The 17,492-nt window shown below is 39.7% G+C and overlaps 1 protein-coding gene across 1 annotated transcript in view; it reads right to left on the reverse strand.

The window, feature by feature from the left end:
- PDE8A (phosphodiesterase 8A) overlaps nucleotides 1-17,492 on the reverse strand; it is a 33,652-nt gene that overhangs the window by 4,324 nt on the left and 11,836 nt on the right. Inside the window, exons 8-18 of the mRNA XM_010015815.1 lie at nucleotides 15,309-15,397; nucleotides 14,034-14,085; nucleotides 13,891-13,933; nucleotides 12,856-12,933; nucleotides 11,569-11,639; nucleotides 10,771-10,935; nucleotides 8,226-8,274; nucleotides 7,849-7,984; nucleotides 5,005-5,203; nucleotides 2,013-2,230; nucleotides 1,003-1,147 (exon numbers count right to left, since the gene is read on the reverse strand). Of these exons, the coding sequence (XP_010014117.1) occupies nucleotides 1,003-1,147; nucleotides 2,013-2,230; nucleotides 5,005-5,203; nucleotides 7,849-7,984; nucleotides 8,226-8,274; nucleotides 10,771-10,935; nucleotides 11,569-11,639; nucleotides 12,856-12,933; nucleotides 13,891-13,933; nucleotides 14,034-14,085; nucleotides 15,309-15,397 (1,245 nt within the window). The remainder of the gene's footprint in view (nucleotides 1-1,002; nucleotides 1,148-2,012; nucleotides 2,231-5,004; nucleotides 5,204-7,848; nucleotides 7,985-8,225; nucleotides 8,275-10,770; nucleotides 10,936-11,568; nucleotides 11,640-12,855; nucleotides 12,934-13,890; nucleotides 13,934-14,033; nucleotides 14,086-15,308; nucleotides 15,398-17,492) is intronic.

Raw genomic sequence — 17,492 nt, forward strand, 5'->3', positions numbered from 1 at the left:
AACTCCCAACCAAAAGAAGGGAAACATTTTGCTTCTTGTGGACAAAGGTACTTTTCTCCAGTTAAGCTCCAGTCTGCTTCTGATGGATGAAGGAACAAGACTTGCTCCTCTCCTACCTTCATATAATAAAAAGACTGCCCTCCCCCATTATACACAACAGTCATAAATGTGGCTTTCTAAAAAACATGGTAAGAAAACACAGAAAACCACTACAGCTCCTACAGGACGTTGCCACCCATACACTTTTATAACCATTTCTGAAAACCTTCTCCTTGCAAAAAAACATTCCAACAAAATTATACACTGCTCTTACTGGCAAAAAACCTGCTGGTTGAAGCTGTTACTGAAACTGGTGTATTTTTTTCAGAATGAGTTCTTAACAGGCAATTTCATTTTGTCTGTGGGGTTCCAGATGGCTATTGATTACGTCTATATGATCTATAATGCCACCATCATCTATTTTAAAGATTAAAAAAGAAAGTAGACAGGGAACCCATGAGTGCTGTCAGGCAGCGCTGGAGGCTGAGGGCCCTTATTTCCACAGAAAGCACCATATGGCAGTCAATCACCTGCCCGTATGCTGCACCACCAGCGGTTCCTGTTGTGACTGAGGGTGTAAATCGGTTTCTGTTCCAAGGCAGATCTTGCCTTCTTTGCGGAAATGGCCAACAACAATGCCAAGTCTTGCTGCTAGCACTCTGTCCATGGGAGTGACTGTGTTCATCAAAATGGCATTTTTCACAGGAAAACAGACAGCCCAAGGTTCTGGTCCCAAGTATGACATCATAACACTGCAGTATTAATAGGATCGAAGTGAGTCCCGCTCACCCTCAGTGGTGTGACAACCACGTTAAGCAGAAGGGCATTCAAACCCAGAGGTGCAAGACACATTTCTGTCTCTCTCCCTCCACATTTCTGGTGAACTTTCCCAGAATACCATGTGGAGATTTCCTACTGCCAAGGGTCCCCAGTCCCTGCCTAGTCGTTTTAAGGAGGACTTGCAGTGTCGCTTACCCCATTTTCTTCTAGCGCTGCCAAGGGTTTATTAATGCTGTTGACAAACTTGTTGACATGCTCAAAGTGCTTTGTCATTTCTGTTGCTAAGACCATGTCAATAATGACTTGGCGAAGGGTTCGATACTCATTCCTGTTTAAAGAAGGAAACAATTAAGAATGCTGGCTGGTTCACAAAGGGCTGCTAGCTAAAACAAGTCTAACAAAAATGCTACAGTCCGTTTCTGTTGAAAAGAGGTGCTAGGGGAGGACAGAACAGTAATAAAGGCTTGGGCAGCTGCATCTATGTTGGATGAAGTACCCTTTGGTGTGCAGAGACATATGTGCTAAAGGTATGACTGGATCTCTAGGAGAAACAGTGCAAGCGCTGGGCAGAAGCAAAGGCACCAGCTACTCAGGAGGGCTGCCAGGACACGCCACACCCGTATGGTTCCAAGGTTTTTAAGCACAGACAGTCGGGCAGTGGCCTATGCTCCAGCCAAGTTTTCAGCAGTACTTTTTCGCTGTATCTTGAGAGAGCCAACAAAATGGCCCCATCCTCATCCTAAATGCCTTTCTAAGGCTGGAAGAACAACAGGTCCTTCACTGTCCTTCCCACTGAAACAAGGCATTCAGTTTGTGACTGATGCTCTGTGGCTCTTTCTATCCTTGTTCTACCCAGCAAACATCTACCCACTCAGCCATAGCTTGTCCTCTATATCCAGTGATACAAAATGATTCCTCTAGACTTCCTGACATTAGTATTCACACTAAATTCCATAGATAAGGTCTGCCTTTTTATCCACAGGGGGAACTGAAGCCATGGGATTACTCCTAAGTATATGCAGGACAGGCAGAAACAATCCTACTTTTTTAGAAGTAAACTTCCACAAAGGCTATGGACAGTTATCCACAAGGCACTGTGCCCCTCTAGGATGCTTGACTGCATTATCTTATGTTACACAGAAGAAAGTGAGAGATGTTGGTGAGCAGACAAGGACCCTGGGTTTTAAGCTTACCTCTCCATATTTTTAAATATATTGCATTTGCCATCTCTGGTGGTGAGCTGGAAAGCCAGGGCAGCGTGATGGCTCTCCAGCACTGCGGTGTCATTGTAGAGAATTGCCAGCTCACTGCCAGCATTGCACAGGAAAGAATTTGTTCTTCCTGGGTGATCCACATCATGGACTGTGGCAGCAATGAGTGCGGCAACCTCATCAATCGGATCCAGAGTTTGCTGAAAACAGAAGGATGCTTAGTTTTCCTGGCAGACTCACGGGAAACCCTACTCTGTCCATAAGATTAAGCCAAGTTGCTGAGGAATAAAAGCCAGGAGTCTGCAGTAAGGGTCAGATGTTCTAGACAGAGCAATGGAAAATTCATTTTAAGCTTCATTGAACACTGCATAAGTTTTTTGGCCATTTTGTGCCTCTTGAATTTAGCCTTAGCCCCAGCTTTCATGAAGCACATCAAATTAAGCAAATACAAAGTAATAAATTAGGGTGGTTTTTTTTTTCCTAACAACACAGAAACCACTTTCACTTGGAGTCAGGGTATTTGGCTCAGAAAAAAGACCAATACTGCTAAAAATTATTTTATTTCCACCAGACCCCTTCATTTCTTTTGGAAACTTAATGTGTCCTAATCACATTCCATTTACATGCTAGCTAGGTTTACAATCTGTAAGGAATGTTTCCCATATATCCCGTTCTATAACAGTGCCCTGGGGATACAGCTAATATGAATTCTGTGAAGAATACTTGATGGTTTACATCCATGGAAAAATGACATGACTCTGCTCTATACTTTCTGTATCAGGTTCTGATTCTGCTAGCATGCTGTGCTCCATGCTTTATGTCTACTTTCACTGGCCATTGCTTTATGTCTAATTATATCTACTCTACAATGAAATACAAAACTATTTGACTTTTAAGGTTTTGTACTTCAGTTTTAACACCGTATTAAAAGCATAAAGGAGATAAAGAACCAAGCATCTCAGAAATATATTGCATACATTTGGAAACTAGCCTTTATGCTGTGTGTATGCTGGCTTTTTGTGAAGGATCACAGATACGAAAGAATTATGTAAAAAAATCTAATAAAGAAAGAGACACAAAAAGCAGACATGTTCCCACTTGAACCTGGGAGCAGGGCAGATAATTTCCATTCCAATTAGCTTGAATGTAAGGTCCAAATTTTATACTGACTTTGACAGTTCCATTCAGAATGGTTAGACTCGGTAGGTGAAAAAACAATCCCTACCCTACTTTACACCTCTTGAAATTCATGCAGTGACTTGACTTGATGCAGATAGGATATTATTCATTAAGGACTGCCAAGAGTGTCTTGTAGAGGATAAGAAAAGACAAAGAAATATTTCCACTCCAGGTTCGTAGTTAGCATTGTCTGAAACATTATCTGCCATGTGTTAGCTTCTTCCTTCTTTCTTTCAGCTGCTGCTCATGGGATTTTATTTTTGTGGTATGAAGTTAGGAAAGAGAGATTTTTAGGACAGGCTCTCCTCAGAGGTACATATAAGCCAGTGCTCAGTCTGGCTGAGAAAGACCTGTGTGGACGGGAAAATGGACAGAAACTGGAGAAGACTTGACCCGTAGGACCACAGTGCATCAGACAATTACTCCCTGAGTCTGACATAACAAACTTCATGGGGATTTACAGCACCCTTACCCCCAACTTCAGGTCACAGATTCTAACTTTGTTATCTTAACTCCTGTGGCACAGAAGTGGAAATGGTTCTGAGGATACTGCTTCAATTTGGAAGGCAGAAGATTTTCCCAGGCAAGAACTGAGTTCAATCACTGAAAAAAATCTCAGTGTTTAAGTGGCAGAATCTGGCCTTCTGTGTTTAGGTTAAGTTGCACTCTGGACAACACAAAAGCAGCTGGGCTCTAACTCTGAAAAGATAAAGAGAGAATTTTGAGCTTTGATTCTGCTCCATCTTCTGCCGCAACATTTTTTTTCTCTTCCTGTATCTACAGAGGAATGGAAACAACATTCTGGAAAAGGAGGCGGCAGTCATGCTTCTGTGGCATTGAAATGAGTCCAGATCTTGTCTGTTTTTCATAGATATTCTTGGGAAGACCAGCTAAACCTTTGGCAAATCAGGTGCTGAAAACATCACTTGGCATATCGTATTTTTAAGTCAGACTCTGGAGAGCATATTAATGAGCTGCAGCTCCAGGTTAAGGGACTTGCTACAGATTTAATGAGCTGCCAGAAGCTTTTTTATAGCCACAAATGTCTCAGCCAGGTGCCTGTCACTAGCACAATCCTTATGCAGGCCAATTCACGATAGGAATTTCTATCCAAAAAATCAGAAATATGTACTGCCACTCCACTGCATACACTTGTAAGCACTGTTATAATTTCACTTCTCCAGTCTGCCCTCTGGCCATGTGAGAACAAAGGCTGATCCGATTTATTCTGGTTCTCAGTGGCTGTAATATGCCAGCGGGTGTTATGGTACAAGAAACTTCAACAACTAATCTTTTTCAATACTCCCCTTCAATGCAGTCTCTTGAAGCCTCAGGGCATCTTGTCCAGTGGGTGATACAGCTTTAGAAACACTAAACCTTTTTTATGGCCTATATTGTCCTGGGAGTCTTCTGCAAAATGACTATCACAAGGCTTAAGAGGTGATTTGTTACATTAAATCTGTATTTGGCATGTACTGTCACAAAAATAATTGTGTCATTAGCTCACCTGTCTGAGAAAATTTAACTACACGAAGAAGTTTTGTTTTAAAAGTTTGTTTTCTTACTCTCCCATCAAGAACAGCTGAATTCCTGTAATATTAGTATCCACCCTTTCATATGTACTAAAAGAAAGATCCTAGAACTCATGTAAAACAGCCCAGTTCTTTGACCTCAGAGTTACCAAACTGGTTGGCATTAGGTAGACATTTGGCTCTTGGCATCTTTTTTTGAGAGATCTTCCTTTGATCGTACCTGTACTTCCCACCTACACTATTTCTTATAAATACGGACTCACCTTTACTTTTTCTTTAGACAAGAAATAAGCAGTGGCATGTAGTACATCTGCTGAATGAGTAGAATTATGGTAGGAGTTGGAGGAATGGTAGTTAGCTTCAATAACTTGTAACCATGACCTCAGAGTTGATTCTGAACAGTTTAGGAATTCACAGATTCCAAAGCGAGCAAATATTTTGAGACCAAGATAAACCAAAGGCCTGTGGAGAAAAATAAACACAAAGTTTTAAGATAAATGAGCTGAGAGAATATTACATAGCATAAATAGTATGAATTTTTAACCGATGACATGTCAGATTGGGTATAAGGACTTGTTACAGAATTACAGTCTAAACCTGTAGAATGTTCTGCCTACCCATCATCTGCACACAGAACCATGCCAGTTCCTGACACTTCCAGGAATATAAAAAGGTTCCATATTGCTGCTGTACTACATCTAGCACTATTCTGGGGCTTGGGGAGCCTATGCTGGGTACATGTAGACTGAAGTCAAAATGAGATAAACCAGCAAGTACTAAACTCTGCATGAGTGATTGCATACTGCAATCATTATTCTTTCTGTGCTGCAGATCTGTTCCATTTCTTTTATGCCCACCCTTGCAGGCTTCCATTCCTCATTGGCTTTGAATGCAATAGGGATTGAGAGATGGCACTATTCTGGAAGCAAATGCCAGGCCAGAGTATGCCATTTCTAGAAGAGCGTTAAGAACCTTCAGGCTAACGCAGTCTGAGACCTATCTCCAAAAATAGCCAGTACCACTGTATTCCAGTACTCTTGCTTCTCCCAGGCCAAACTGCACAATTTAAACCCAGACCACTGGCAGGTGTCTGAAGATCAGAACAGCAGTACAGAATATTTCTAATCTGAAAGCTGTGAAAGTGCAATATATTTAATAGAGCAAATAAAGTTCAAAAAAAATCAAGTTTTAGTCCACTAGACTTCTTTTTAAACCCAGTTATTATCACTGTTTTCTTGTCCAATACATTTTTTACTTAAGAAGAACAGGTATAGTGGTAAATATTTTCAAACCTGTATTCTCAAAAATACATGTTAAATCCTTCTTTTGGCATCTCACTTTCCTGATTGATTCCAGGTGCATCAAGCACTCTGATTTTTTGCTGCACCTGGCAGATGAGGTGAGGTCATTCAGAGCTGCTGAGGTCATTTAGAGTTGGAGGTACATCTGGCAAAACTGCTCAACATTACTGTGTCAAACACTAGAACCACGACATACTAAAGTTAAATCCCTCTTAATTCCCTCCTACATAGCACTGTGAGACAAAGGTCTCTCTAGGTTTCTGTGTCAATGAACTATAATGCACTAAAGCTTAGAGTTCATGTATTATCTTGACTTTACTACCCTATGTCTGCTTGGACTTGAAGACAATACTAACAACATACTCATACTTGTGATTCATTGAAGATCACTTTAATTCTCTTAATAAATGAATTGCCTTTATTTAAACACAGCAAGAAGCAATCATCATTATAATACCTTTAATAAGAAGACAGGCAACAAAGTACCTCCTTTGTCCCTCTGTGGTCTCTCCAAATCAGTAAGAACAGAGCAGCCTATCTGGTGATCTCATGCATGTTGGCTGGGGTAATTAATTCATTAATTGTTAAGTTACTGCAATGTGTGTATTAGATGTTTAAAATCACACAAACTGATTACATTTTGAATTTTCTTTTTTTTTTTTTTTTTTTTTATTGGTTTCCACTAGGAATTGAGAAGACAAAATATTTGTGTCTGTAGCACTTCATTAGAAATAGAATAGAAATAGCAAAGGAAAAAACAAAGAAACCAAAAACTAAAACCTGAGGTAACTGGAAGCAAATTTCTTCACTTACAGTAAAATCACTTTAAAGAAGAATAAACACCCTGGGTTTTTTCCACTTTATTTTGACTCATAAAACCATGGTCTGAAAATGAAGTGCATATATGTTAACTAACTGCCTGATATCTTTGTTAGACATTGTTCTTGAATATTTTTCAAAGCTCCAGATCTGGGATTTTGACAAAGGTTTAAGATAGTCAATTCACTGCAGAATCTAGCCTCCAAATTAGTGTCTCGTAGACACTGTAAGCTAAGACAAAGCATGATAAATGAAACGAGACCCAAAGGAGAACTTTTGATTGGCATCAGAAAATAAAACCAAGGATTTAAAGAGAAAGATGAATTTACAGACTTAGTGGGAGCACTTGTTACTAATGAAGTACAGTCTATCAAAACTTCTGTGATGGAAATTGGTGTGCCCTACTTTTTATGAGTAAATATTCTTCAGTTAATCTTATACATAGTATGTAGCCTGCCAAGATTTTAGAATAAAGACCTTCCTCTAATCCCAGAGAAAGGCAATAGGAATTCTGTTGTATTTGAACTATTTAGGAATAAAAATTACCCAATTATATGGAAAGAAAATAAAACATGATTTGTATCAACTGATCAAATTAAGACCAGCATGTTGACTTTGTGTGCAGTTGGCCATAATTTGAATGTGAATCTCCACAAGACCACAATTTGATTTGTAGAACTTTTCTATTACTGAGAACAGAAGACTTTTTAAATTATGTTGTTTTGTTATTATACCATATCAGAGATATATAATCTTCACTTACATCCACTGGGAATCTGCAGGAAACAGTGCATGATGAAACAGAAGATATTTAATAGGTTCATACAGAACTAGAAATGACAATGCGAAGATTTCAAACACTTGACTTTGAAATTAGAAGTAATTCCACTTTAAAATCACAGGTAGAGAAATTAAAGAGCTGATTACAGGATGACATTTAAGTCAGTTTTCAGCAACTTCAGTTTATCAGCTCTTGAGTTTACTGACCTTTTATGAGTGGCAGCCTCAAGTTCAAAGATATCAAAATCCCACTGTTCTTCATTTTCCATTGCCTCTGTTATCCGTGGGGGTATGTCATTGAGGGAGATTGGAGAGCTCAAACTGCCAGCAACCTGATGACTTTCTGTTGAGGAGTACATTTGCAGATCACCATTAATTACCCTTTTACTCAATGTAGATGTTTTCTGTAATAATGCCTAGCAACTCTTGTTTCTATAAAGCTCAGTAATGCTGCAGAACAATGCTTTTAAATAAAAATAAAAACAAACAATGCTTATAAAAAAGAACATCTGATCACATTTCTTCTATTTCTTAAATTTCTTAACATGTTTTAATATCTCAATAACCACCCAGTTAAAACTTACGTTTTGCTGACAATATGTATTCATTCCCTGATAATCTTCGTAAACCATCCTGTCAAATAAAAGCTGAGAGTTAAAAGGAGGCTATTATACAAAAGGTCTATAAGATGATGATACTAAATAGTAGCACAATGACTTTAAAGAAATCTACCTGCAACCTGTCACAGTCATCAAAGCTGCCTCTCTCTTATTTGTGTGTACTGTTAAGATTTGCCTTTTCTGCATATAGTTCATAATGGATGAGAAACTGCAAGATACAACATGAAACTGCAGGATACAATATGAACTCAGACAGCTAAAAACTCAGGTGCAGATGGGAGTCTGGAATTACAGCCTCGCATCCACCTCTGGACAACACACACAGGTTCTCGATGTGTACCACAAACCACGGTATGTCCACATACTTTCCATCAGCAAGCAAAAAGGTGGATGTGGGAGGGAATGGGTGGAGACATGCTTCTGCTCTTCTCCCTCTGGTATTGACAGATCAGGTCACCTCAGCAGCATAAGAATCTCATGATTTGCTTCTGGGATTGCAGAGCAACAAATTACTCTGGGGCTTCCTTTCTATCATAGAGGAACGTATGCTTGTTCACACTCCAATTCAGTGCCTCCTAAGCTAAATTCTGGCACGGTGCCTAGATGTGCAAACTGAGACAAAGGATTAAAACTAACAGAATGATACATTTAATATTTCCTTTTCACCTCATACTTCTAAATGCTGCAGCCCAAATCCTGCTTGCTCTTCTGAGGTATAGAGCTGTTAGTTACTGCACATTAATACCCATGACATAAAAAACACTTATTTAAAAAAAAATCCTTCTGAATGCACCTTACTGAAAATGTTATGCACACAAAGCATAGCAGAAGTAAATGTGGATGCTGTATCTGAACAAAGAATATCTGCACTTAAAAGAATTGTTCTATCTCATTCTTATTTTCACATTTATAAGTAAATGAGTCTGGAGTTTTGTGATGTAAAAGGGGCTACTACTCCTATAACTGCCACAGTGACTCTTCAACAGCATGCTGTCACACAAATATTTAGGACACCATTTAGGATGCTGTCTATCATTTAGAATCAAATATGAGTTTTTTAAGAGTTGAAATAGCAGGTGGTTTTGTATCTGGCAAGTCCATCTTTGAACTCCAAATGCCCTTCCCATCACGAATTCTGCTTGAGAGTTCAAATTCAATAACCTGCTTCTTGTTCTCCTACTCAGACATAACTTCTGAATATTAAATGGAATAATATGATTCTGTTTTTAACAGAGCCTTTGCTGGAAAAAATGTTTCTCCCAGATCATTTTAAAACTCGTACTATACCATATACCCTCATACTCTGAAATTAATTTTCTCAGCTTTTCTATTGCTCCATAAAATAGTCTTTGTTTTATCTTTAGTAATGATTTTGTATTCTGCAATACTCTTACCTACATGTTCTGGGACCATGGACTGAATACAGCCAGAATACAAATGTATGTAAGAATCAACAATTCATAAAAAGGAGAAAGATTTTGACTATTAACTAAATTCAACCCTATATGAACCATTCAGGTCTTCTGGAATATATGTTTCTCCTGATCAGATATTTGCTGTGGTATTTTAAAGGCAAAAATATATGTAAACTGTTTCAATATTCTGATAGATATTGCAAAGACACCTTGATAATTACAGCATGACATGATAACAGCCCAGAGAAATCCCTGAAAAACTCACATCTCATGAGCTTTTTTCCATCCAGCACTGTTGTTTTTTTTCCTAAGGTTGCCTTTTATATAAAACGTACAGACTAATGGGAATACAAATCCTTAAGGCTCAGGTAACATTCATCCAAGTTCATCTAGTTATCAGGAGGGCCAGACTCCAAGCTCTGAAGGTTTGGGTTCAAGTCTTGCTTTGCCATATGGCCTTTGTTAACTTTGGGTACACCACTTCTTCTTCCAATGTCCCCATTCCTCTTTTCATAATGTAACAACATAATAAATGCCTTCTTCAGTCTTTTCCTTGCCTTATTTAATTAAATTATGAGTTCTGTGGAGCATGATTGTGTTTTAATACATGAACGTTCATATTTCTAGCTCAAAGCACTTTGGTCTTTCTTTGAGTCTGTCTGGGTACAAATGTAATCCAAGAAATAGCCACAAAAATACATATTTTGTATTCTTTTGAAAACACATTCTTCCTATACACTGAAAACCTCCCAAAACCTGCCATTCTAACCCTAATAAATAAATACAAGTGTCTAGCTATCTTTCTTTCTTCCTCTCCCATCTATACCTTTCTAAAATTAATCCCATTGGAAAAAGAATTGGCTTTCCTTTCCATTGCTACCAAAACCAATGCTTCAAAGGGACTTGTCAATTTTCTTCCCATTTTCAGAGCTACAATATTTTTGGGGAGGAGGAAGAAATAAAAAAAAAAGTGTGCAGTTTTTCCTGAAAATTTGCATTGTAGAGGCAAAGCACATGCTGTACTATAAAGACTGAGTAACTAGGAAAATCAGGCAGTGAAACATTAATCAATAGCTATTTGTGTATGTACTTACTGTCATTAACCCTCCAACGAGGTCACTTGTATGTGGATCCTCATCTTTTGTCCCCAGTTGTGGAGAGTACAACTCAGTGGTTCTTAAAATCTCCAAAGCCCGGTCTAAAGCTTCTGCAACTGGCATGGGACTACTTTCTTGTGCAGCATTGATGATGTTTATTACCTAGTTTAGCATGAGGTATGTTTTGAATTTAGAAGTTATTTAAGAAAAAACAGAGACACCCATCAATTACTATGGAAAACTCATAGCAAATAAATAAGATCTACAATCCACATGTGGATGAATCAAAATGAAAGGGATGTTAATAAAGCACTGATGTTTGCTACTGACTCTGGGAACAAGATTGTGACCTTTAAAACATTCTTATTAATAACTTTCCCATTCAAGGCACAGCCTCAAAACATCTCTGAATAGATTTAATATAACCTCCCATTGGCCTCTCTCAATTTATTAATGAGCTGATTTTTGCCAAATCCTTGAATGATTTCAGAAGGCAGTTTACAATGCATTTGTAAGTAAGAAGGAGGAACTCTCGCCCCTCCTTCACATAGGCAAAAGTCCTTACAAAAGGGTCATGCAATGGCAGACCACATGGAGGGCACTCTGCTAAGCCAACCTGGGAGAACTCTGTTCAGAGCACTTCGCTTTTTGGCACTCCACCAGTGGGCAGGTGGAACGGGGGAAGAAGCTGCACCAGAGGCCAGCGCTGCCTTGCTCCTCAGTCTGGATGAGAGCCTTGTGCCCCAGTACTCCAGTACAGCATAACTGACAACAGCTAGTGCCAGTGCACATTACCTTGGTGATGGGTGCTTCAATAGTCATGGAATGTACCCTGGCCATAGAAGAGCGCCGCCTTTGTGAGCTGCCTGTGTGGAAAACAAAGTAAAATTTGTATCCTGATTTCAGCAACAAGGCATGGCAGGAGGATTCAGCCAAGAAATCTGTATTCATATTCTGAACTGCTTACCCTGCTGTGCCCTTCAGAGGCAATCTACTGCAGAATGCATATACTTGCTTGTTATGCGGGGGACACACAAGTGCAAAGAGATGCTTGCTGAACCACTGATATCCCTGATCAGAGATAAGTAACTGTAACAGCTTGGCAGAAGTACAGCTTTGTTTCTGTTTTTTTTTTTATTTTAACTAAATAAAATATTCATTTAAAAATCAGTAAAAGACTACAGATGTGTGTGTGTATAAACTGGCAAGCACAGGTAGGTAAATTTTGCTCCCTGATGAAACACGACAAGTCATAATGAGTCAGCTTCCAAGCTGAGGCAAATCAGTGAAGCTCCTTTGAAGTGAAGACAGCTATGACAAATTAAAATGGCAGAGGTCCTGGCCTATTATTCACTGGAAATTGGAAAACAAATGTTTTCTATCAGTTAGCAATTTTGGTTCTGTAGAGAAAAGGCCAAGATGGGATTTTTCAGCATAATTACGTTGTGCTACCTGTAAAATCTCTGCTACTCTTTGTGTTAAGCAGCTCTTAAGAAGAAGAATCAGTGCTATCTTTGCTATACTGCGGCATGATTGTATCCTCACTGTCACAGAACTACTTCCATGTTTCAACAGTATATGCTGCCTAGACTGTAATGATGTATGCTTTAACAAAATCATCTAAGTATCACATTTTTGAATATGTGACTCATCTATCAAGTTTGGGGCAATCTAATGGGGCAAAATACAACATAGTGAAAACAAAACAAATTAGTAAAAAAACTATCTTCACATTTTTATCTAGAGAAGAGGTAATAAATGTAGTCATTTTCTAGGCTTAGAGTTTGACACTTGTACTTAAGTAGCTGTTTTGAATCTCATGAGGTCTTCCATGCAGGATGGTAGACAATAGCCTTCCATTCTCCACTGGCTCAAAAAAAAAAAGATTCAAAATAGTTCAAGAGAAGAAAATGGGGCTATTTGACAAATATAAGGTTGTTCATGACTTGCTATTTTATTCATATTTATGTATGCATATATATACACATATATACTTACCTATATTTGTATGTGTGCGTATGTATGCTGATAAAAATCTGAACATATATTGGGAAATTGGGAAAATTTACTTGTTTAACGTACCATCACTCCCTCGTGATGTTGTGGATCTGACATCTAGTGATCCTTTCCTCATGTCTTTTTGCCTGCAAGTCTGAATATCTGTGGAGAAATAACATTGTACAATGAATGACATTAAGTTGTGCTTAAGACATATGCTAAATCAACTGAAAGTCAGAGAAAGCCTGGTAGCAGCTGAGTGACAGTTACCACAAAGATGAGAGCCAGTGAAAGCTCCTTTTTAAACAGTTACACTGTCATGAACCCAGTCATGCTCTGGCAGAACAGGCCTAAGTGTTTTTGCACAAGGGATCTAACAACATGGAAGGAAAAGTTCCTCTTTTGACACTGTGACACAATTGGAGTTGTGAATATAACTTGTGCAACACACCTGAGATCACTCAAGTAACAATTGCCACAAAGAACTGGTGGACCAAAGCAGACCACATGGTAGGAAAATAAGCAATGTATCTTAGGTCCCTTATGGACTCCAACAGATACCACCTGAGCTACCAAGGCTACAATTAACAAGTACCTGCAGCATGGATGCCAAGGATGCCTTAATTAACTTGTTGATATGTGGGATAAGGGTGAATGGTAGTGTTGGTCATCCTCATTTCCACTTGTGCAAATACCCCACAACACAGTTAAAAGCAACGCAAACATACGTGCCACTAGCTATAGACCAGCCACAGTAACACAATGACTTGATGGCATCCTTCTTATTTCTAATTTTGTCACAGGGATCCACTACCTACAAGTGAAATGTGACACTTTTCATGTGGACATAAATGAGGATCCAGAAATACCACAATACCAACTTGGAGCCCTATTACTGTGTTTTCAAGGGTGGGTTCCTTTATATCACTTCTAAAACAAATGAGGCAGGTAGAGAGGGCTTGTATTTATTTTCCTGCCTTTGGAGCTGGATTCCCAGCTAAATAGCACCGTTCAGACTGTCCTGTGCAACTGCGGTTTCCTGTCAGATCACTAACAATGGACTTTATTCTTTCCTTAGGTACGTTCTCCAGTTATTAGGACAGGAGAGATGTGTCATACCTGTCTGAGATTCAGCCTGAATACATTCACATGTCTTCTCCGCCTACAATTCAGCATGAGAAATCCAGTTAGTGAGAACTTTCCCATTCTTTTGTAATATTTAGGGCTCAAGCTAAGGCAAGCATAGTACTATTTTCACTTACCTTATTGTTGTCATTGCACAGTCTACTAATTGACACATAGTGTCTAATCTTTCTGTAGGCAAAAAACAGTGTGTTAATTCCCATTCAAACCTCAGCTCTAATTCACTCTGATACACCAAATGGGTAAGAGCAACAAATTCACATAGGACAAATCCTGTCCTGGCAGGAAGGCTCAACTGGGAATGGAAAAATCCTACAGTTCTGCATGTGACAGGGAATACAAAATAGCAGCATCTTTTGCAAAGATTATCTCCTCCTCTTTCTCCCCCCACCACCCCAGCTTCTTCTGGGCTAAAGTAGGATGTTTCAATATGATATAAATGCAAAACATGCAAGAGTGCAGTCCAGCAACCAAAACCTTATATAGGATTTAGGGATAGAGCAATCAAACTGAAAACTGCACCCTGGATTACTGGGACACTTTCTAAGCCAGCTTTAAATGGGCTTACATTGTTCCCTAAGAAGCAATGTATGCAATATATATTGGTCTTAGATGTTTTTATTCTACTGATGGGGAGTAGAGAACATGAATTACTTTCAGGGATGAAATCAACCCAAACCACTTTTTTTTTTTTTAGGAAGTAACTGCCTGAAGAAACTGCATTTGGCCTTTCCTTCATGAACACACACCTTTCTAAATGATTGTCTCCAGAAGATAATGTGCTGTGATTTTAATTAATGTTCAAGTTGCCTTAGAGGGCTTTGAAACTACTACTGCATGCAGTCTGATCCACTTTGTTTTCCAATATACTGTAGAAGGACTCATCATAAAGGTACAGGTAACTAACATATACCTGTGTGCTCCAAATGGGGACCAAGTGGAAGTTGGACAAAAATCAGGAAATGCTTGAATTTTGACCAGGATCAAAACACACCATGACCCCTCCCATAAAGACACTCGGCAACAGTCATGAGTAGATGAGCACAGGGGGTGCACAGAGCAACAGGACATAGGTTCTGGTGGTCCCAGCACGGGGCACAGAAAAAGGAGGGTGCACTTGCACTTCATGGAGCATTAGAAGAGTCAGAGTAACAAGTAAACACATCTGTATCTTTGGCTCCTTTTTGGGGAGAATTAGAATTTTGCTTTCCCTGCACACAGCATGCAAAGTTGATTTTGCCCCAAGAAATCAAATGCAGAGCTCTCAGGCACCCTTCTTTGCATAAGTTTCCTTTACACTTAGTAACAGTAACCCCATTGTCTGCTGAAAGCAATTGAACTCTAAACTGAGCCTTGATTCCAACCCAGATCATGGCTTTAGCTTTCATACTTACCCTCCCTGTCCAGTAACAGGTAGTATCTTCACATTTTGTTGTATGCTATCTCCGTTTTTCTTTTTCGCATAGTACATTCCTTGCCATTCCTAAAAAGGAATTCAAATGAAAGGAAGTTCAGATAAAACAGGAAAAGGAGCTGTAGCTTCATGCCTTTTTTCATTGAAAGCTGTCTTACAGTTCAAAACCAGTCAGGAGTGGTTTAACTGTCCCCACCCTCGAATTTCTCCCCTGTAACTAACCTATAGGTCACTGTGTTGCTGCCAACGGACAGAGAACTTCCAGAGGGGCAGCCTGTGAGTGCCCTGATGACAACAGCCAAACCTCAGGTGCTGTGGGAATAAGAACCATGTATTCTCTTCCCAACCCTACCTCAATGGTGGGAGGAGACCTGGGAACAACCGCTGCAAGAGCAAGAGCTCCGACCAGCCCCTGCCTGGAGGAAGATTTCCCCAGAGACTCCAGGAGTGCCTGCAGGCTCTAACAGTGCGGGGCACACCAGTGCCCTGCTCCGGGACCACACACCACATGGCTGGGACTGCTACGCTGACCTGCATTTCTCTTCGACTGCTATGACTTCTCCCAGGACAGGAAGATCAGTGGGAAAACATTATGCCGACCTGTCTGCCTTCACTTCTGGATGGCACCATGTCTCCTGCAGAGTCAGGAAGTCTTTGTCACTAGTTAACATTAAATGTATCTGTGACTAAAAGCATTCTGTTATCCAAGCACACTTACTTTCCACTGTCATTTCAGTCTCAAAAAGTGGCAGAGATTTTTTAAAGCAGAAGAGAGTCTAGTAGAATAGCTACTGGATTCTGCCTCCCCTCTCCCATCTCTCCTCCAAAAGCACTCCAGTTTCAGGATCACATTTAAGTAAACAATTTCTGAAGTATTAGATAGGCACTGCCGGTATCATTGTTTTTTTTACAATATTAATAAATGAGGAAAAAAGACAGTGTGGAAAGGAATTTTTCATTTTGCAGTGAGAAGTCTTTTTTAACTCTGGAAATGAGGCATCCCTTTCTAATGCAGAGCCTCACTTTCACTCAGTAAGAGTTGGAAAATGTCCCTTCTCCTCTGTTTAAGACATGCTTTAAAATGAAATACTGTAACAATCACTTTCATTATTTAGAGATTTTAAATCCAGAAGGCACCACTATGGTCCAACACTCAGCACCAAACCACCTCCCTGCAGCAGAGCCCATAGCCACGCTGTGTAGTAGGAAAGCTCCCGCGTCAGTAAATGCAGACATGGCTAAAGGCAGCTTCAGCACAAGCTGGGGCATGGGCCCCTTACCTGCTCTCTCTCCCAACTCCCCCTCCACACTGCTGCTGCTTCTCACACTGTGCTACAAATACGACAGCAGAGACATATACCACAACACTGATGGACCTCCCCGGCTCTCCCATTGCATGTGGTGCCTGGACTGGAGTTGCCCCCTCGCAGTATTATTTAGGAAAACTCAGGGAAAGCAAAATATGGGAAGTATGGGTCTCTCCCTTTCATTTCTGGCAGCAGTGCAGAGGCCAGTAAACTTCCAACAGAGCCACTTTCTTGTAACCTGGCAGCTGACAAGATTTACAAACCTGCCTACACATTTCCATCCCTAGAATAGTTGATGTTCTTTCTTAATAGGTGCACATTTTGAGCTGAGCATCTAATAAATACCAAGTGGTTAATAAATAATTGATTTCATATCACATATTCAGTCAACAGACTGTAGATCAGATCTTACAAACGTATGTGAAAATACCTTCATGAGGCACATAATACATATTGATGTTAAACTGACAGATCTCAGGCCAAAGCACAGGTACATAGAGAACAGTTTGCATTTATGTTGATGGAGCCAGCAAATATAGACTCCAGCCCACAGAGAGCTGCATGGTGACAGGCTGTGCAGAAAAAAATATGAAAAGCTTTTCTGAAGATCCTTTCTTTCCTGTTGGAGGAAAGAACTGTGCATAACAAATTGCGAAGCGAGCACAGCATCTTCTGTGAGTTGCATGAGGAATACAAATGAAGATAATGCAAGCATCACAAATTTCAATGCTCTCATAATTAAAAGTATGCATATCAGTAGTTTCCGAACAACCAGGATGAGGCAGAGATGAGTAATCAATCTCTAACCCAGGTAATGAACCCAGAACATGCACAAAGGGATGAAGTCATAAGGTACA

Source organism: Nestor notabilis, unplaced genomic scaffold (genome assembly GCF_000696875.1).
Source record: "Nestor notabilis isolate BGI_N333 unplaced genomic scaffold, ASM69687v1 scaffold2296, whole genome shotgun sequence".
In the NCBI taxonomy this organism is placed as follows: Eukaryota; Metazoa; Chordata; class Aves; order Psittaciformes; family Psittacidae; genus Nestor; species Nestor notabilis.